We start from the raw sequence: 16,947 nt of genomic DNA, 5'->3' as shown, positions 1-16,947 counted from the left end.
CCCCTAGACACCCTGCTCCCCGAGATATCCCAACGACCCCCACCCCACCCCCCATTATCCTTAAAGGGGACCCAGGGCCTCTCCCCTACCCCCACCCCCCGCCCCGCCCCTAGCCACAGAACCACTCAAAATCAGTGCTTTTTTAATTATTATTCACAGTAGAAAACCCACGAAAATGCCCCAAATCCCGCCAGGGGAGGGGCGGAAGGGGGGTCCTGGAGGGTCCCAGGACCCCAGAGCGGCCTCCCCTCACCAGCTGGGGGGGCCGAAGCGGGCCACCAGTCGCTCCTGTGCGTCCAGGTCCTTCTGCACCTTCCACCGCATGTAGAAAATGGGGCAGTCGCGGCTGGGAGGACACGGGGACATCAGGGGGGAGGGACAGGGATGGCGTGGGGGACATTGTGGGGTTGTATGAGGGGGACACTGGAGACACAAAGACAGTGTAGGGAGACACTGGGGACAGCAGACAGGACAGGGATGGCACTGGGGACACAGAGACAGTATGGGGGGACATTGGGGACATCACAGGGGGCAGACGAATGGCGTTGAGGACGTAGGGACATGTGAGGGGCGACGGGGGCAGAGTTGGGGGGACAGGGATGGTATTGGGGACATTGTGGGGGTATATGGGGAGGATATTGGAGACACAAAGACAGTGTAGGGGGACACAGGGGACAGGGATGGCATTGGGGGACACAGGGACAGCATGGGGGGACATTGGGGACAATGTTGGAGACAAAATCAGGGATGCTGGGGACATCAAGGGGACACGGGAGACCCAGGGACAGCATGGAGAACATTGGGGGATGGTGGGAGGACACTGGCAATGTTGGGGACAATGTTGAGGACCACCACGGACAATGACAGGGGGATGTGGGGCACCTGGGGATAGCGTGGGGGACACAGGGGGTGGCAGCTCAGGAAGGTCACCTGGTGCAGAGGACGTCCTCGTGCAGGGAGCCCTGGCAGCGCTGGCACTGGCTCCAGAGTCGGGAGAAGCGCTCTTCCAGCGCTGCCAGCTGGGACACCTGCGGACAAAGGCTGGCATCAGGGACCCCCCCAAAAACAGAGATCCAGGGAACGCCCTGAAAAAGGGACCCAAGTGTCCAGGACAGCGCCCCAAAAACAGGGGGACCCAGGCATCAGGAGTGCCCCAAAGAGGGGACCCAGAAGTTTAGGATACCCCAAACGAAGAGGGAAAAGGCATTCCACACCCTACCCCCCGAAAAAAAAAGGGGGGACCCAGGTGTCGGGACACCCCCAAAATATGGACCCAAGCATCCAGGACCCCCACCTCCTTCTGGTAGAGCTCGGACTGTCGCTGCCGGCAGAAGTCACACACGGCACCTGGAAGGGTGGGGAGAGAAACGGGGGACAACTGGGACCTGATCCTGCCTGGGGTGGGACGGGGGGGCAGCTGGCAGCAGCCCCCGGGGGGGGTCCCCGTTATTCTTGGGGGGAGGGTCCTACTCACCATGGTGAGTCAGGATGGCCCGGCACCCCACGCAGGTGCTGCGCTTGGTGGCAAAGGCCATGAGCCCCCCGACCTTGGCTGTCAGCACTGTCTTGCAGCGGGTATGCTCCCCCTCTGCAGGGAAAAAAAGAAGGGGTCGGGGGTGGGGGGGGGCAACAAAATCCCCAACCCCCCCAGAGCCCCCCAAATCCTCCCACACCCCTGGGAGCCTCTAAATCTAACTCCCTCCTTCCCCAGGGGCACCCTGTGCTGTGGGTCCCCAGAGGGGGTCCTAGGGTGGGGGTGGGGGATTTGGGGGAGACTGGGGGGTATCTGGGGTCACCTGGTGGGTTTTCGGGTCCCCAAGCAGGTTTTGGGGTGCCCCCAGCGAGGTTTAGGGTCCCCTGAGAAGGATTTTGGGGTCCCACGTGTATTTTGGGGTAATCAGGCAGGAGGACACTCTCAGCCCTGCTGTCCATACAGCTGGGACCAAGGGGGTGTAGGTGGGATTTCGGGGTCCCCTGGATGAGTTTGGGGTCCCCAGGTGGGTTTTGGGGTGCAAGAGCATTTCTGGGTTCACCACAGTATCAGTTTTGGGGTGACTCAAGCAGGAGGACACTCTCAGCCCTGCTCTTGCCCAGGATGGGCTCAAGGGGGTACTGGTGGGAGCCCTGGGTGGGATTTGGGGTCCTCGGGTGGGTTTTGGGGTGCCCCCAGCGTTGGCTTTGGAGTGACTCACGCAGGAGGACGCTTTCGGCCCGGCCCTCGCCCAGGATGGGCTCGAAGATGCGGAGCAGAGGCTTGGCCAGCTGCTGCTCCAGGTAGTAGCGGGTGTCGATGGGCAGGTTGTGCTCCAGGGCATAGATGGGATCCTGGGGGGGGGCGGCGGGGAGGGGGGCAGGCAGTGGCTTTGGGGACTCCCCCAGCACCCCCCCGATGTCCCTCTGTCCCATCACACCCCCAGTTTATCCTCCCAGAAACCCACTGGTGCCTCATCCCTCTGTTCATCTCTGGACCACCTCCATGTTCCCCCTGGGCTCCCCAGTCCCCATTGCATCCCCCCCATGTCCCCCCACCCCCTCACAAGCCGCCCCAAATCCCCATCATGGCCCCCCCGTGTGTCCCTCACAGGATGAGCCCCCCCGACTCATGCCCACCCCAACCCAAGGTGCCCCCCCACACACTCCCCACCTCAGACTTCATGTAGGCAGCCACCCCCTTGGCGCCGGTGACGATGACATAGGGGACGCGATCGCCCAAGCTGGGGGCACTGCCAGGGTCCCGCTGCCGCATCCTAAGGGCAGGGGGGGAGGCACCCATGGGTGGGGGGCACCCCACTTTGGTCACCCCCACCTCCCCTCCCCCAGTCTGGGGACACCCACCTGCAGGTGCCCCATAAAAGTGCCCAGTTTGGGGAGGGGGTATAAGGTGCCAAATTTGGGGGGGGGGGATCTGTTTTGTGGTGCCCATGCAAGGGGTCTCCTTTTTTAGGTGCCTATTTGGGGAACCCCCATTTCGGGGTGCCCATTTGGGGGTCTCTACTTCCAGTTGCCCATTTTGGGATCCCCCTTTTGGGGTGCCTCTTCCAGTGTGCCCACCCGGGGGTCCCCATTTGCTGGTGCTGGTTTTGGGGTGCTGCCAGAGGGTCCCCCCACCTCTCGGCCAGCTGGACATGGGCCTGGGGGGCTGCGTAGGCACTGGCCGCCCTCGTTAACTCCTTGGTGATAACGAGCTGCGAGATGTCCACCCGGTTACACAGCAGGTCCGAGATCACCTCCTGCGCGTGGGCCACCGCCCCATCGGGGTCCCTGGAGGGAAAAAGCAGGTTCAGGGGGGCTGGGGGATGCCCACATCACACCGCAGGGTCCCTGCGGGGCAACACAGGGGGGTCTGGGGGTGCTGGGGGACCCCCAGCTTCCCCAGGAGGTCTGAGATCACCCCTTGGGGTCCCTGGGGGAGAAAAGGGGGTTGGGGGCGCTGGGGGATGCCCACATCACCCCACAGCTTCCCCAAGGAGAGGAGGATGGGGGGTGTCACAGGGCCCTACAGCACCCACAGAAGACACATGGGGACCCCCCGCCCCCACAGCATCCATGGAGGGCACACATGGGGACCCCTGCACCCCATACCCCATCCACCGGGGACACATGATGACCCCCCCTCCCCCCCGCCCCTTCTCATGGAGGGACACCGTGTGGCACACAGTGCTCACGGGGACCCCTCCCCGCCCCACAGGACCACCCTGCACCCCATCACCGGTGTAGCAGGATGCGGTGCAGGCAGGCGGTGACCAGGTTGGCAGCCAGGGGACAGTTGTCACGCCGAACGGCCTCCAGCCCCTTGCAGTCCAGCTTGTCGTGGGCCTCGGCGCGGGAGGAGAAGCAGAGCCCCGCGTAGCGCTTCTTGCTGATCAGCAGGTATGGCCAGTACACCTGTGGTGGGGCAACCTCAGCACGGACCATCTCAGAATGTGGGGACCCCCCCATTCCGGGACATGGGAACCATCCAGGGACACAGGGGTCACTGAAGGGACAGGTTTGGGGCTGTAGGGATGCCCCAAGGACGTAGGGAGACCCCCGGGAAAACTTTTGGGACATGGGGACCCTCAGAAGAACATGGGGACCCCACAGACATCCCTGAGGACATGGGGACCATCCCAGTGATGTGGGGGTCTCCCTGGAGACCACCCCAGGGACCCTCACAAGAATGCAGGGACATACCTGGGGACATGAGGACCGCCCCCCCCAGGGATCTAAGAACCCCCCTTGGGGACGTGGGGACCCCCCCGGGCCCCTCTGACCTTCTCAAACTCCAGTTTGATGGGGGAGGGGAAGTGGCTGGAGACCCAGGTGGCCACCTCCCGCCCCAGGGCCATCGCCTCAGCCACCGAGGTCACCCCCAGCCGGCACATCACCGAGTCCGTGTCCCCGTACACCACCTGGGAGGGCATGGCCTCAGGGTCACCCTCGGGACCCCTACATCTCCCCCCCAGCATTCCCAAATCCTCCCGGGACCCCTGAAAACCCCGGGAATTCCCAAATCTGCCCCTGGAACCCCCGAACTGTCCCTAGGACCCCTCCCCAAAACCCCCCTGGGACCTCCAATTCTCCCCGAGACCCCCAAACCGCCCCCAGGACCCCCCCCAAATCCCCTCAGCACCCACTATAAACCCCCTGGGATGCCCCAAAACCCCCTCAGGACCCCCTAAAACTCCCTGGGATGCCCCGGAAAACCCTCAGGACCCGCCACACCCTCCCAGGACCCACCTTGGCATCAGCAGGGCAACCCAGCACCAGGCAAGATTTGCCCTCTGGGGCCCCCCCAGCCCCTCGGCATCCCCCCCGAATGCCTCAGAACCCACCCAGGACCCCCAGAAGCCTGCTCAGCCCACCTTGGCATCTGCAGGGAAGCCCTGCGCCAGGCAGTATTTACTCTCCACCAGCTGCTTCGTCCGCTCGATCATCTGGCGCCCAAAGCTGGTGACACTCTGGGGACACACACAGGGACATTGGGGGGCTGTGGGGCAGAGGGGGGCGTAAGGCAGGGAGGGCTGAGGGGCAGGGACCCCCCACCTGCCTGAGGGGTTCAGGGAAAGCCCAGTGCTGGGTCCAAGAAGCCTGAGGGAGGCTGTGTTGGGGACAGCACGTGCTGTGGGGATCTGTCGGGTGCTGTGGGGCATCGTGGGGTGCGGTGGGGTGCCACGGGGAGCAGTGGGGCGCTGTGAGGCAGCCATGGGGCTCACCTGGGAGATCTCGAGGCAGGGCAGGCGCCCAGCCTGGGCACCGGTGAAGCCATAGACTGAGTTGGCGCTGACCTTCAGTGCCTGCTGCCGCCCGTCCAAGACCTGCCGCCGGAACCCATCCTGCTCCTGCGCCAGCTCTGCCTTCACCCTGCCAGGACCTGCTGTGACCCACAGCGACCCACAGCCAACCCCAGCCCCAGAACCCCACAGAGGGACACAAACCCACCAGGGACTCCCAATCTTCATATGGAGACCCCAAAATCCCTCAGGGGACGTGTCCCCCTCCATGTCCTCTCCATGGCCACCTGTGTGTGTCCCGCATCCCCCCATGTCCCCCTGTTCCTTCACGTCCCCCCCGTTCCCGTATCCCCCTGTCCCCCAGTGTGTGCTTCCACCCCCCATGTCCCTACCTCTTGCGGGCAGCCAGCAGCCCCTCGAGGACACGGGGCAGCAGCCCCTTGCGCACGCTGGCAGTGACAAAGAGCTCACCCGTTGGGGTGCGAATGAAGTCACTGGGGCCCAGCCTGGAGGGGGAAAAGGGGGGGTCACAGGGTGGGTGGGGCACCCACAGCTGCCTCCTGGTGTCCCCACTGCCCCTGATCCCCCCAGCCCCTCCCAAGCCGCACCCAGTGACCGCAACCCTACCCCAGCCCCTGCCAGTACCTCCCCGTGCTCTCTAGCCATTCCAGCTGTTCCCAGTACCCCCCAGCCCCTCCCAGTTCCCCTCCAGTTCCCCCCAGTCCCTCCCAGTTCCCACCCAAAGCGCTGGGGCCCCCCCGGGGGCAGCAGGGTGGTGTAGCAGAGGTTGTGTGCCATCATGATGGAGGGGTACAGCGAGGAGAAATCCAGCGTCACGATAGGCACGTCGTAGTACCTGGGCGGGCACAGGGTGGGTTACAGGGGGTCAGGGGGTGTCACAGAGGAGTCTGGGGGTGTCACAGGTTTGGGGACACACACGGAGCCAGTCCCCTCACACTCACCCCTTGAGGGGCTCAATGACAGTGGCCCCCTCATAGTCCTCCCCCCCCTCTGGCTTCACCACCGGCATCAGCAGGTCCTCCTTCATCGCCTGGGGCACAGGGGGGTCACTGGCACCAGGGGGGGCACCAGCACCCCCAGTCACCTCCCTGAGACCCCAGTGGCTCCCCAGCCTGTGTCCCCACCATCCCTGGTGCGTGCAGATCCCCCTGCCGCAGGGGTGCCCGCCCCCATATCCCTCCTGTGTCCCCACGTCCCCTGTCCCCACCTCATCCCTCCCAGTGTCCATCCCCATGCCCCCCGACCCCCTCATCCCTCCCAGTGTCTGTCCCCATGCCCCCCAAACCCCTCGTCCCTCCCAGTGTCCCTGCACCCCCTCTGACCTGCCGCAGGAGCTGCGAGACCACCTTGACCTGCTGTCCTCGGATCAGCAGGTAGCTGAGGGGGACACCAGTAACACGTGCCATCTCCACATAGTTGACCACCACCATGAGCTTCTCCAGCAGCCGCAGTGGCAGGAAGGCGTCCTTCAGGCAGTACACGGCCAGCCGGCGCCGCGTCTGCTCTGAGCCATTCTGGGGGGACACTGGGGACATGTCAGGGACATTGGGGGACACAGGGACAAGCCAGGGACATGGCTGGGACATGAGGGGACACCGAGGAACAGCATCCTCCAGGCAGCAGACAGACAGCGCTGTGTCTGCTACAAGCCGTTCTGGGGGCATGGGGACACATTGGGGACATATCAGGGACATGGGGAGACACAGGGACGTGAGGGGACACTGGGGGCCATGGGGGGACACCAGGGGAAAGCATCCTGCAGGCAGCAGACAGACAGCTGGCGCCACAGCTGCTCTGAGCTGTGCTGGAGATACACTGGGGACCTATCAGGGACACTGCAGGACATGCTGAACACAAAGGGACATGTCATGGTCACAGCTGGGACATGGAGGGGCATGGAGAGGACAGCATCCTTCAAGCAGTAGATGGCCAGCTCAGCGAGTGCCATGTCTGCTCCAAGCTGTGCTGGGGACAGGAGCGGACACGGGAGTAGGAAGGAGGGGACACGGGGGGCAGGACAGTCCCCAGAACCTCCCTGGGGTGCCCCTGCCCCCCCCCACAACCTGGAGGTCAGTGATGATGCTGTGGGGCACGTCCTCCTTCTGCTCGTGCAGGAAGTGGAAGCTGACGGCGTTCAGGGTGTAGGAGCGGAGCTTGTGGTCCCGCAGCAGCACCTGTGCATGGCCCTGCTGCACCCCATTGCGCCCTGGCAGCACCCCAAGGGTGCCCCAACACCCTGGCGGCACCCCAACACCCTGACTGCACCCCATCTGCACCCTGACTGTACCCCAACACCCTGACGGCACCCCGATTGCACCCTGACTTAGCTCTGACACCCCAACAGCGCCCGACTGTGCCCCAGTGCCACCCTGACAGCACCCTGCTGCACCCAGCTGTGCCCCGACACCCCGACTGCACCCCAACACCCCAACAATTGCCCTGACAACCTGACAGCACCCACAGCCCCTAAATCCCCCACCTCCAAGTCCCCCCACACCTGCAGCACATTGAGGGTCACCCAGCCCCACCCACCCCCAGCTCCCCGGGGCCCCCCATACCTGCAGCATATCAAGGGTCACCCAGCCCCACCCCGGCCCCCCCGGGCCCCCCCATACCTGCAGCAGGTCGAGCGTCACCCTCCCTGCGGCACTGACCACTTTGCTCTCACGCCGGCCAAGCTGCCGGGACTGGAACGCTGAATCCCGCACAACTGAGCGGCACTGCTGTATGCGCCCCAGGAAGGGGAAGGATTCCACCTGGGGGGCAACGAGGGCAGTTGGGGGGCCATGAGGGGAGTTGGGGAGCAGGGGAAGGGCTCTGCCTGTGGGACAGGTTGAGGAGGGGAGAGGTCGGACTTCTACGGGCAGGTTGGGGGCCGCAGGGTGCTGTGGGGCAGGCTGGAGGGGCTGGGGGGGGGGGGGCATGGGGTGCCATGAGGCAGGCTGGGGGCTATGGGGCAGGTTGGGGGGCACCTTGAGGACGTGGGCACGCTGCAGCAGGTAGGGCAGGTCAAAGTTCTGAATGTTGTAGCCCGTTATGATGTCGGGGTCCACGATCCGGACAAACTCAGCCCATGACTGGAGGAGAGAGGGGACATGGCGGGTGGGGTGGAAAAAGTGATCAGAGGTGTCCCCAAAACTCCCCCAGACCCCCATAACCCCCCCAACCCCAGGAAGGACCCCCAAGAGCTCCCTAGGCCCCTCCTGGAGCCACCCAGGACCTCCAAGAGTCCCCCCCAAGCTCCCCACACACCCCCAGGACTCCCAAGCGCCCCCCAGGGACCTGCTGCAGGCCCCTAACCCCCGGAAAGCCCCCCAGGACCCCTGAGCATCCCCAACTCCCAGCCCCCCTCAAACACCCCAGATTCCTCCTGGAGCCCACCAGACCCCCTGAGGGCCTCCCCCAGGGACCCCTGATCAGCCCCCAGATTCCTCCTGGAACCCTCCCACACACCGCAGGAAGCTCCTGGAGCCACCCAGCTCCCTCCTGGAGCCCCCCAGCCCCCTGTCCCCCCCACTGACCTGGAGGAGATCTCGCTCCCGCTGGAAGCTGAGCACCTGGGAGCCGAGGATGGGAGCGCAGGGCAGGAGGGTGAAGATGGTGCGGAGGAAGGGCTCACGCTCCCCCTGGCGCAGCACCACCCCCGCCACCTGGATCACCGGGTCCCGCTCTGCCTCGGGGAACACGCCTGGGGGCCATGCAGGAACCCTCGGGTCACCCCACGCCCCCTCATCAACCTGTGCCCTGACACCCCCTGCACCCTCCAGCCCCTGGCCCTGTGCCCCGACATCACCGCTGTGCCCCCACTGTCACCTCCGTGCTCCAACATCACCCCTGCATCCCACTGTCACCTCTGCACCGCAATGTCCCCCCATCCCCCTGTCCCTCCAGTCCCCCCCATTCCTCCACTGCCCCTCCTGACCTCCCATGTCCCCCCTCCCCTGCGATGTCCCCCCCTGCCCCTCACCCTTGCGGCCAGCACACTCGATGTCGAAGCTGAGGATGCGCAGGGGTGGCAGACAGAGCCAGGGTCCCTCAGGAGGGTGACTCCGCAGCCCCACCCAGTCTACATCCGCCTCCAGCTGGCACAGAGAGACCGGGGGGGGGTGCCCAGGGGGGACCCCAGGGCTGGTGGGGGCCCCCCGCAACTGGTACTGACCCTTCTCTACCTCCAGCCAGCAGCACCCCACCAGCCCTGTGTCCACCATGAACCTGGGGGGAAGAAATGGGGGTGAAGGAGGGGGGCAGGACTGAGGAGGTTTGGGGACCCCAGGGGGTCAATGGGGGACCCTGGTGGGGCAGATGAGGGTAAGTGGGGGGACACAGGGGGGCAGATGGGGACTTTAAGAGGGGAGTGGGGGGGGCCTGGGGACAAATGGGGACCCCAGGGGGGCAGACAAGGGACTTTGGAAGGAAGCGGGGGAGCCCCAGGGGGCACATGGGGACATAGAGGGGTAGCTTAGAGATGCTGGGGAACAAGTAGAGACCCCAGGGCGGCAGACAGAGGACCCTGGGGGGCAGTTTGAGGACTCCAGGGGACATGGGGGAGCCCATGAGACAGTTCTGGGAGGTGGTAGAGTCCCTTACCTGATCTCGAAGTCAATGTTGGCCTCAAACGGGGGGGCGGGGTGCATCCCCAGCCCACCCCAGCGCAGCCCCTGCTCCAGTAGCCGCCGGGCGGGGGCAATCAGCCGGGGGAGGGCCAGGACCACCCGCACAAACAGGGCCATCTGCCCCCCCTGGTACCCCAGCATACCTGGGGGATGCACCAGGGTGTCAGCAGCTCCCCTGAACCCCCCCACAGCCACTTAGGGGGCTCCTCCTGCCCCACAGTGCAGCTATGCTACGGTTTCCCCCACACAGGTCACCCCCAAACCCCTCCAGAACCCCATTGCTTGGCATGGGGGGGCTGGGGGGTGGTGTGGGGGGATCACTCACTCTGCTTGTGGCACAGCTCCAGGGCCAGCACAGCCTGGCTCAGCCCTTCCTTGCTGTTCCGCTGCTCCCGCAACAATGCTGCATCCAGCTCCCGTTTCAGGTCCTCCAGGTGCTGCACCCCCAAACCTGGAGCAGGGGGACAGGGAAAGAGAGGGGTCATGGGGAGGCCCTGCAGCCCCGGGGGGGGGAGAAGGGAGAGGCAGGGGGAACACTGAGGCCCTCCCACATCCCACAGTAAGCACAACCCTTGGATGAGCCATTAATCCACAGGTGCAACTGGGAGGGGCAGATTTTGGGGGGGTCAGGGGGTTATGGAGGGGGCTAGAAGGGTTTAGGGGCTCCCGAGGCGGGTCCAAGGCACAACCCTTATACAAACCACTAGAGAAGCCCCAGGTGGAACTGGGGGCGGGATGGGGTGTTGTGGGGGGAAGGGGGGGGAAGGGGGGTGAAGGAGGGTTGGGGGGGAAGGAGGGTTGGGGGCGTCCTTGACTCACCAGGTGGCCCCAGGACGTAGAAGTAGGGGGAAAAGCCGTGGACATGGAGGCAGACGCTGTTGCCAGCTGCTGTCACCCCAAAGACGCGGAGGATGGGCACAGGGCCTTGGGTGGCCCCTGACATCCCAGGCAGTGGGGACCCTGAGGGGGCATGGCTGGGTCACACACTCCCCTGGCAAGGGGTTGCTTAGGTGTCATCCCCTCCCAGGGCACCCATGAGTGCTGAGGGACCCCTGAGGTGCCGCCCTCAAGGACTTGGGGGTCTGAGTGCTCCCCCAGGGGACCCATGGGTGCAGAGGGTTGTCCCATGGGTGGCAGGGGGGGTCCTGTGGGTGCTGACCGATGTAGTGGTCGATGTCGAGCTGCAGGAAGCAGAGGGTGTCGGGCGGCTGCAGAGGCAGGGCCGGGCGCCGCCACTTGGCGTTCACTTCTCCCACAAACTGGCTGCCTGGGGTGGGGGGCAGAGCCTGTCCTGACCCACAGCACACCACAGCACCTCCAGCATCCTACCCTGCCCCCCAGCACCCTATCCTGCCCCACAGCACCCTGTCACACCCCCAAACACTCCTACCCTGCTCTCCAGCACCCCACCCTGCCCCACAGCCTGTCCCATAGCACCCCAAACACACCTACCCTGCCCCCCAGCACCCCATCCTGCCCCACAGCATCCTCAGCCTGTCCCATAGCACCCCATCACGCCCCCAGCACCCCAAACACACCCACCCTGCCCCCCAGCACCCCATCGGCCCCCACAGCATCCCATCCTGCCCCACAGCACCCCATTCCACCCCATAGCTCCCACACCCTGTCCTCCACCTCACCTAGGGGCTGGCTCTCAGAGGTCTGGGGGGGCTCCTCGGCTGCCAGCTCGGCCTCCAGTTCCTCCAGTTGCGCCAGCTCCTCCTCGAACTGGGAGGGGACCCCCGCCCCCCCCCGCAAACGCTTCGCCTGGGGCGGACCCCCGGGCGTCCCCGGCCGTTTCCCCTCCATCCTGTGGGGAAGGAGCAGGGGGAGGTTGTGGGGATGCGCCGGGGCCCCCCAGCAGCCCGGGGACAGCCCCCCCAAACCCAGCACCCCGTCAGAGACTCCCCACCAGAGGCCCCTCAGTCCCCAGGGGCCCCTCAGAGACACCCTCAGGCTCCCCCCAGCTCCTTACGAACTCCCCGGAATCCCCAACCCTTCAAGACCCCCCCAGACAGCGGGGAACCCCCCCTGCCCCCTCAGGAACCCCCCAGCTGCGCACATTACGCCGAGGACGCGTTCTCCCGCCAACAGCGAAGGGGCGTGGCCAACGGGCGGTTCCTCCCCGGAGATGCGCGGCTATTGGTGAATGCGGCCACACGTGAGACGAGGCTTCCGGATTATGGGCGCCGCCATGTTGAGTGTGGCGGAAAGGGCCGCCGGGTACCCCAACCGGCACGCCGGGGGATACAGCCCAGAGACCCTCCCATACGCCCAGGCTTCTGCCCCACCGGCCCCCAAACGGAGGAGTCTGGACCCCAAAATTCCCAAGTAACCCAGGCACTTGCTGCCCGCCCCCCCCCCCCAAAAAAAAATACTGAGGGGTTCAGACACCCCCAAGGTTGAGTCGAGGCCTCCCAAAAAAAAAAAATTTAAAAAAATTCCTCATTTGGAGGCCCCAAGGCTGCAGGACACGCCCCACATCATCCAGGACCCCAGCTACTCGGCCACCCCCCCAAAACAAAAAGGTCTAGACCCCACCCTCAAAATCAGGGCCCCCAAAAAGCCAAAAACATTAGGGACCCTCCCCAAATCATCAGGGAACCCAGGTACTCAGCCCCCCCCACCCCCCCAAACAAGGTGCTCAGACAAACCCTCCAAATTGAGGGGTCTAGATAACCCCCCATAAAACTGGGGGACACCCCCCCTCCCCCCCAAAAAAACCCACCCTCCCAGGAACTGAGGCATCCAACCCGCCCCAAGGTTGGGGACTCCCCTCCCCCCCAAAAAAGCCTCCAAGGAACACAGGAGGCTGCTGTGTGCCCCCCCCAAACACAAAAGAGACACCAGTGAGACAACTCCATTTATTGGCATTAACCCCCACAGGGGGACCCCGAATTCTGGGAGCTGGGACCTGGAAAAAAAGCAGGGGGGTTAGTGGTGGGGACCCCAAAAACCAGCACACACAACCAGCACCCCCAGGGGCCCCCTCAGACCCCCCAGGGTGTCAAGGTCCCTGGAGGGTGCACAGACATCGTCAGGGGTTTCAGCGCCCAGTGCTGCCATCATGGGGGGCCCCCAAAATGCACCACCACCCCCAAAAAGCCCCCCCAAACTTCCAGCCCCACTTTCTACCCCTATTCCTAACCTCTCAAGAAACCCAGCACCCCAAAACCCAACCCCCCAAAACCCCCAGCACCCCAAAAATCCCACCCCAAAGTCCCTGAAACCCACCCCAAGATCTCCCATCCCCAAAACCCACTCCCCAAATTCCTCCAGCATCCCAGAACATCCAGTGCACTCAAAACCTGACACCATCCTAAGACCCAGCACCCCCAAAACCTGCTCCAAGTACTTCCAGCACCCCAAAACCCGCAAACCCCTCCCCCCACCCCTAAGACTCCCAGCACCCCCAAAACCTTTTCTCTACTGATTAACTCCAGCACCCCAAAACCCACTCCCCATTGAATAGCCCCAGCACCCCAAAACCCTTGCAACCCCAAACCCAACACCCATGCCCCAATTCCTGCCCCCCCCCCCCAACCACCTCCAACCCCACTCCCCTCCCCACCCCTCTGTCCCCCCACAAACCCCTTCCCCACAGCACACGTCATGCTCTCACCCCAGGGTCGTCCCCCCAGTTTTCAGGGGGCTCAGTCCTCCTCCTCGTCCTCGCCCCCCCCTGCACCCCCCTGCCCCTTCTTGGCGTTCTTCCTCTTGACCCTGCCAGGGCGACCCCCCCCATAGGGAGAGCGCAGTGAGAAGTCGATGTGCTTCTGCGAGTCCAGCCGCACGATGAAAGAGGGGATGTTCACCACCTGCTTCCGCACCCTGGGGGGAACCCCAAAATCGGGGGGGTCAGCACTCCAAAAAACTACACCAGCAACTCCCTCCAGGCACCCCAACCCCACTGCAGGGAGATCCTGCCCTGGGGAATGGGGATCTGGCTCTGAAACGGTACTTTCTGTTAATGTTGGGTCCCCATAAAATTTGGGGTGCATCCCTTAAATCTTGGGGTACCCCTTAACTGCAGGACCGTTGTTTTGGGGGTACACTCTTGCAAAGTGTTGCCCCTTCCCTATTATGGAACAGTGTTACCTAGGGCAGGGGCTCCCAGCAGCAGGGTGCTGAGGCTGTGCAGCTGAGCACAGACACCAGCCCCTTTGCAGGGTGTGTGCAGTGAGAGCTGGGGGGTAAGGAGGACAGTATGGGTGTGCAGATTGACATGTGCCTCCCCAAAATTTAGGGGTGGTGTCTGCCAGTGTGTGGGCCCCCTAAAATTTGGGGGGGTCACCCAGATGTAGACCCCAGCCTCTTTGCAGTGTGTCTTCAGTGAGAATTGGGAGGACAGATGAAGAGGGAGGAGATGAAGCACAGTATGGGGGTGTAGACTGAAGTGTGCCCCCCACAAAATTTAGGGGGGTGCTCAGCAGCATGCAGCCCCCCCCCAGATTTGAAGGGCGGGGGGGTTACCTGTGCTTGGACCCCGTCCCCTTCACAAGGTGTACGGCAGAGCCGCAGTGAACCTTGCCGACCTCGCTGGGGGCTGACCCTCACAGTGCAGAGAGGGTTTGCTCATGCTGTGGAAGGGCCCCTCAGGGTTTGGGGCAGCCCTGAGGGGTGAGGGGCGTAGGGACCCACCGAATGTGGCGCTGACGGATGAGGACACGAGCATGGTGGATGGACTTGGCCAGGCCCAGCTTGAAGACCTGAGTCTGGAGACGCCGCTCAAGGAAATCCTCAATCTTCAGCCCCAGGATGTAATCCAGCTTCATCTTCCCCTCATCCAGCACCCCGATGCGCACCAGCCGCCGCAGCAGCGCATTCCCTGAGGAGGGGACAGAGGGAACACGGTGAAACATGGGAAAATGTGGCACAAAGGGGATGAAATGGGGGTAAATGGGGTCAAAACAGACTGAAACACAGGGAAAAGGGGGGCAATCAGGCTGAAACGGGGGGGGGGGGGGGGGGGGAAATGGAGGCAGAAGAGGGGCAAATTGACCAAAACAGGCAAAATGAGGGGAAGAGGGGCCCAAATGGGCTGGAATGGGGACAAACAGGCTGAAACAGGAGCAAAAGACAACAACAAGAGGCAAACGGGCAGGGAAGGGGTGACAGTATGGGAGGAAATGGAGGAAAAAAGGGGAATGAGATGGATCAAAGGGGGCCCGGGAGAGAAGAACAGAAGGAAAGCGGGAGCTGGAACAGGGGGAAGGGGGGCAAAAAGGGACAGAAACAAGAAAAAAGGGGTGAAAATATGAAGGAACAGGGTCAAAGTGAGAAGAATTGGAGAAAGAAGGGGGTGAGATGGAGCAAAGCTGGAGAAAGTGAGGGACAAGATGACCAAATGGGACAAAAAAAAAGGGGGGGCACAGTGAGGCAAAGTGGGCGGTGAGGGGCGTAAAAGGGAGAGGACCAGAAAAAAGGACAGACAAAAAGAAAAGAGAGGGGACCAGGGCAGGAAAAAAAAAAAGAGGGGGATAAGAGAAAACAAGGGGAGGAAATGGGGGGAAAAATTGTGGGGAAGTAGTTAAAAATGGGGTGATCAAAACAGGGAGAAAAGGGGGAAACTGAAAAAAAAAGTAAAGAATGAAAAAGGGGTGAAAAAAGGAAGAGTAAGGACAAAGAGTGGGGAAAAAAGCTGGCACCAAAGGGGGGTGCCAGGGAGGAAAAAGGGTGACCCCTGAAATAAAACCTCACCCTCAAAGAGGCGCCGCGGGTCCTTCTCGTCAAGGGTCAGCAGCTCCCGCGCTGCCTTACGGATCTTGGCCAGGGTGAACTTGACCCGCCAGACCTCCCGCTTGTTGCGCAGGCCATATTCCCCTGGAAGGGAACAGGGGGGTCAGGGGGACCCCCAAAGCACCCCCTCCAATTCTTCAGCAGCCCCCCCCAACTCACCAATGAGCTTCAGCTCCTGGTCGAGGCGGGATTTCTCAAAGGGACGTCGAGGGGTGACATAGGTTTTTCGGCACACCCAGCTGCGGGCAACTGGCATGGCAGCGGTCTGTGGGGAGTGGAAGGAGCATATTGTGGGGGGTCAGGCCTGCTGAACCCCCTCCCTAAAATAAAAGGGGGAGTCCCACACGTGCGACAGCTAGCCTAAGAAAGAATTGGGCCCCCCTTTTGCGCTGGAAGTTGCACCCGTGACTCAGCATGTGTATGTGCCCCCATATTATCTAGGGGTTGTGCTGAGCCTTTAACTGGGGATGGGGATGCTTCGGGGGGCTCTAAAGCCCTAGGTGGTGGTGGGACCCCAACTCCCTCAACAGGCGGGAGGGTCTGACCACCTCCTCATTGGTTCCTTCTAGCACTGCGGTGGGGTGGGGCGGCTCCAGAGCCCCCGGGGGTCCCGGGCACCCCAAAATGAGCCCACTGCCCCGGCTACAGTTAATGCCGTGAAGGGAGATGCCCCAGAACCCCCCTGGGGCTGCAGGAGACCCTCAGAATACCCCGACGGGTGATGTCTTAGGCTGGGATCCCCCCCCAACACGTGTCTCCCTACTCTGCGCATGCGCGGGGGCCGCACAGGCCCGGGGCCCTGCCTGGGGCCGGCTCATGCGCAGAGCGGGCGGAGACCCCCGGCACAAGGCCGCAGGCCAGGCCTGAGCTCGCCGTTCCCCTGACCCCAAGCCGAGCCCCGGTTCGGGTCCCGCGCTGCCAGATCCAGCCTCACCTCCGCGGCGGCCGCAGTGGCGGAAAAGGGGGAGATACCGGCGCCAGCGCCGCTTTATATAGGCCACGCGGATGTCCCCGCCTCTCACACGAGGTCAGCCAATGAGAAGGCACGTTGCTTGCGTACCGCCGGCCAATGGCTGAGCGCGCCTGGAGTGCACCGAGACGAGGAGCAGCCCCGTCTGGGCGGCGCCATTGTTCCGGGAGGGAGGGGGAAGCGCGGGGTCCGCCGGTCGGGGTGCTGGGCGCTGCCAGTAGGCAGCAGCACCCAGGGGCCTGGCGGACACCAGGCTGACTGTGAGCCACCAACGTGGCACTGGTGTCCTGGGCTGTGTCACCCAGTATGAGTGGTCAAGGTGGCCTTTCTCCAGTCAGCACTGGTGGGACACTGGGAGGACCTGGTCCACCCCCCATCTCCCAGTATGAGT

At 63.7% G+C, this 16,947-nt stretch overlaps 2 protein-coding genes and 1 non-coding gene across 3 annotated transcripts; all 3 read right to left on the bottom strand.

Annotated features, from left to right (window-relative positions):
* Window positions 1-125: 125 nt before the first annotated feature.
* On the bottom strand, window positions 126-11,963 carry POLD1 (DNA polymerase delta 1, catalytic subunit). Its single transcript, XM_056339345.1, has 26 exons — window positions 11,910-11,963; window positions 11,488-11,657; window positions 11,007-11,114; window positions 10,667-10,807; window positions 10,173-10,298; window positions 9,822-9,990; window positions 9,202-9,446; window positions 8,756-8,922; window positions 8,207-8,311; window positions 7,850-7,990; window positions 7,298-7,408; window positions 6,557-6,748; window positions 6,176-6,264; window positions 5,953-6,069; window positions 5,606-5,719; window positions 5,196-5,343; window positions 4,845-4,940; window positions 4,254-4,391; window positions 3,710-3,885; window positions 3,109-3,261; window positions 2,645-2,747; window positions 2,193-2,325; window positions 1,475-1,588; window positions 1,295-1,347; window positions 931-1,028; window positions 126-346 (listed from the first exon to the last, which is right to left on the bottom strand). Coding segments are annotated over exons 1-26 (3,306 nt in total). The 5' UTR covers window positions 11,912-11,963; the 3' UTR covers window positions 126-249.
* A 734-nt stretch (window positions 11,964-12,697) lies between these two features.
* On the bottom strand, window positions 12,698-16,644 carry RPS9 (ribosomal protein S9). Its single transcript, XM_056339424.1, has 6 exons — window positions 16,521-16,644; window positions 15,746-15,851; window positions 15,548-15,670; window positions 14,489-14,675; window positions 13,470-13,678; window positions 12,698-12,761 (listed from the first exon to the last, which is right to left on the bottom strand). The coding sequence occupies exons 2-5, from the start codon at window positions 15,840-15,842 to the stop codon at window positions 13,501-13,503; spliced, it is 585 nt and encodes a 194-aa protein (XP_056195399.1). The 5' UTR covers window positions 15,843-15,851; window positions 16,521-16,644; the 3' UTR covers window positions 12,698-12,761; window positions 13,470-13,500.
* LOC130150895 (small nucleolar RNA SNORD88) lies at window positions 12,831-12,924 on the bottom strand. The gene has a single exon (XR_008822420.1). It is a non-coding gene; the product is annotated as a small nucleolar RNA SNORD88 (small nucleolar RNA).
* Window positions 16,645-16,947: the final 303 nt, after the last annotated feature.

Source organism: Falco biarmicus, chromosome 5, assembly GCF_023638135.1.
Source record: "Falco biarmicus isolate bFalBia1 chromosome 5, bFalBia1.pri, whole genome shotgun sequence".
NCBI classification, from domain to species: domain Eukaryota; kingdom Metazoa; phylum Chordata; class Aves; order Falconiformes; family Falconidae; genus Falco; species Falco biarmicus.
Note: the sequence above shows the minus strand (reverse complement) of the source record. Positions and strands in the feature narration are given on the sequence as shown.

What these genes read in the sequence shown, in the direction of transcription:
- POLD1 (XM_056339345.1), bottom strand. An exon ending in GGCCGAAAGCGTCCTCCTGC is followed by an intron (nt 1,589 to 2,192) that starts GTGAGTCACTCC and finishes TTTTCCCTGCAG; the next exon opens with AGGGGGAGCATACCCGCTGC. An exon ending in GAGGACGTCCTCTGCACCAG is followed by an intron (nt 347 to 930) that starts GTGACCTTCCTG and finishes GTGTCCTCCCAG; the next exon opens with CCGCGACTGCCCCATTTTCT.
- RPS9 (XM_056339424.1), bottom strand. Translation starts at nt 15,842, where the DNA reads ATGCCAGTTGCCCGCAGCTGGGTGTGCCGAAAAACCTATGTCACCCCT. An exon ending in CCAGGAGCTGAAGCTCATTG is followed by an intron (nt 15,671 to 15,745) that starts GTGAGTTGGGGG and finishes GTTCCCTTCCAG; the next exon opens with GGGAATATGGCCTGCGCAAC. An exon ending in CCCGCGGCGCCTCTTTGAGG is followed by an intron (nt 14,676 to 15,547) that starts GTGAGGTTTTAT and finishes TCCCCTCCTCAG; the next exon opens with GGAATGCGCTGCTGCGGCGG.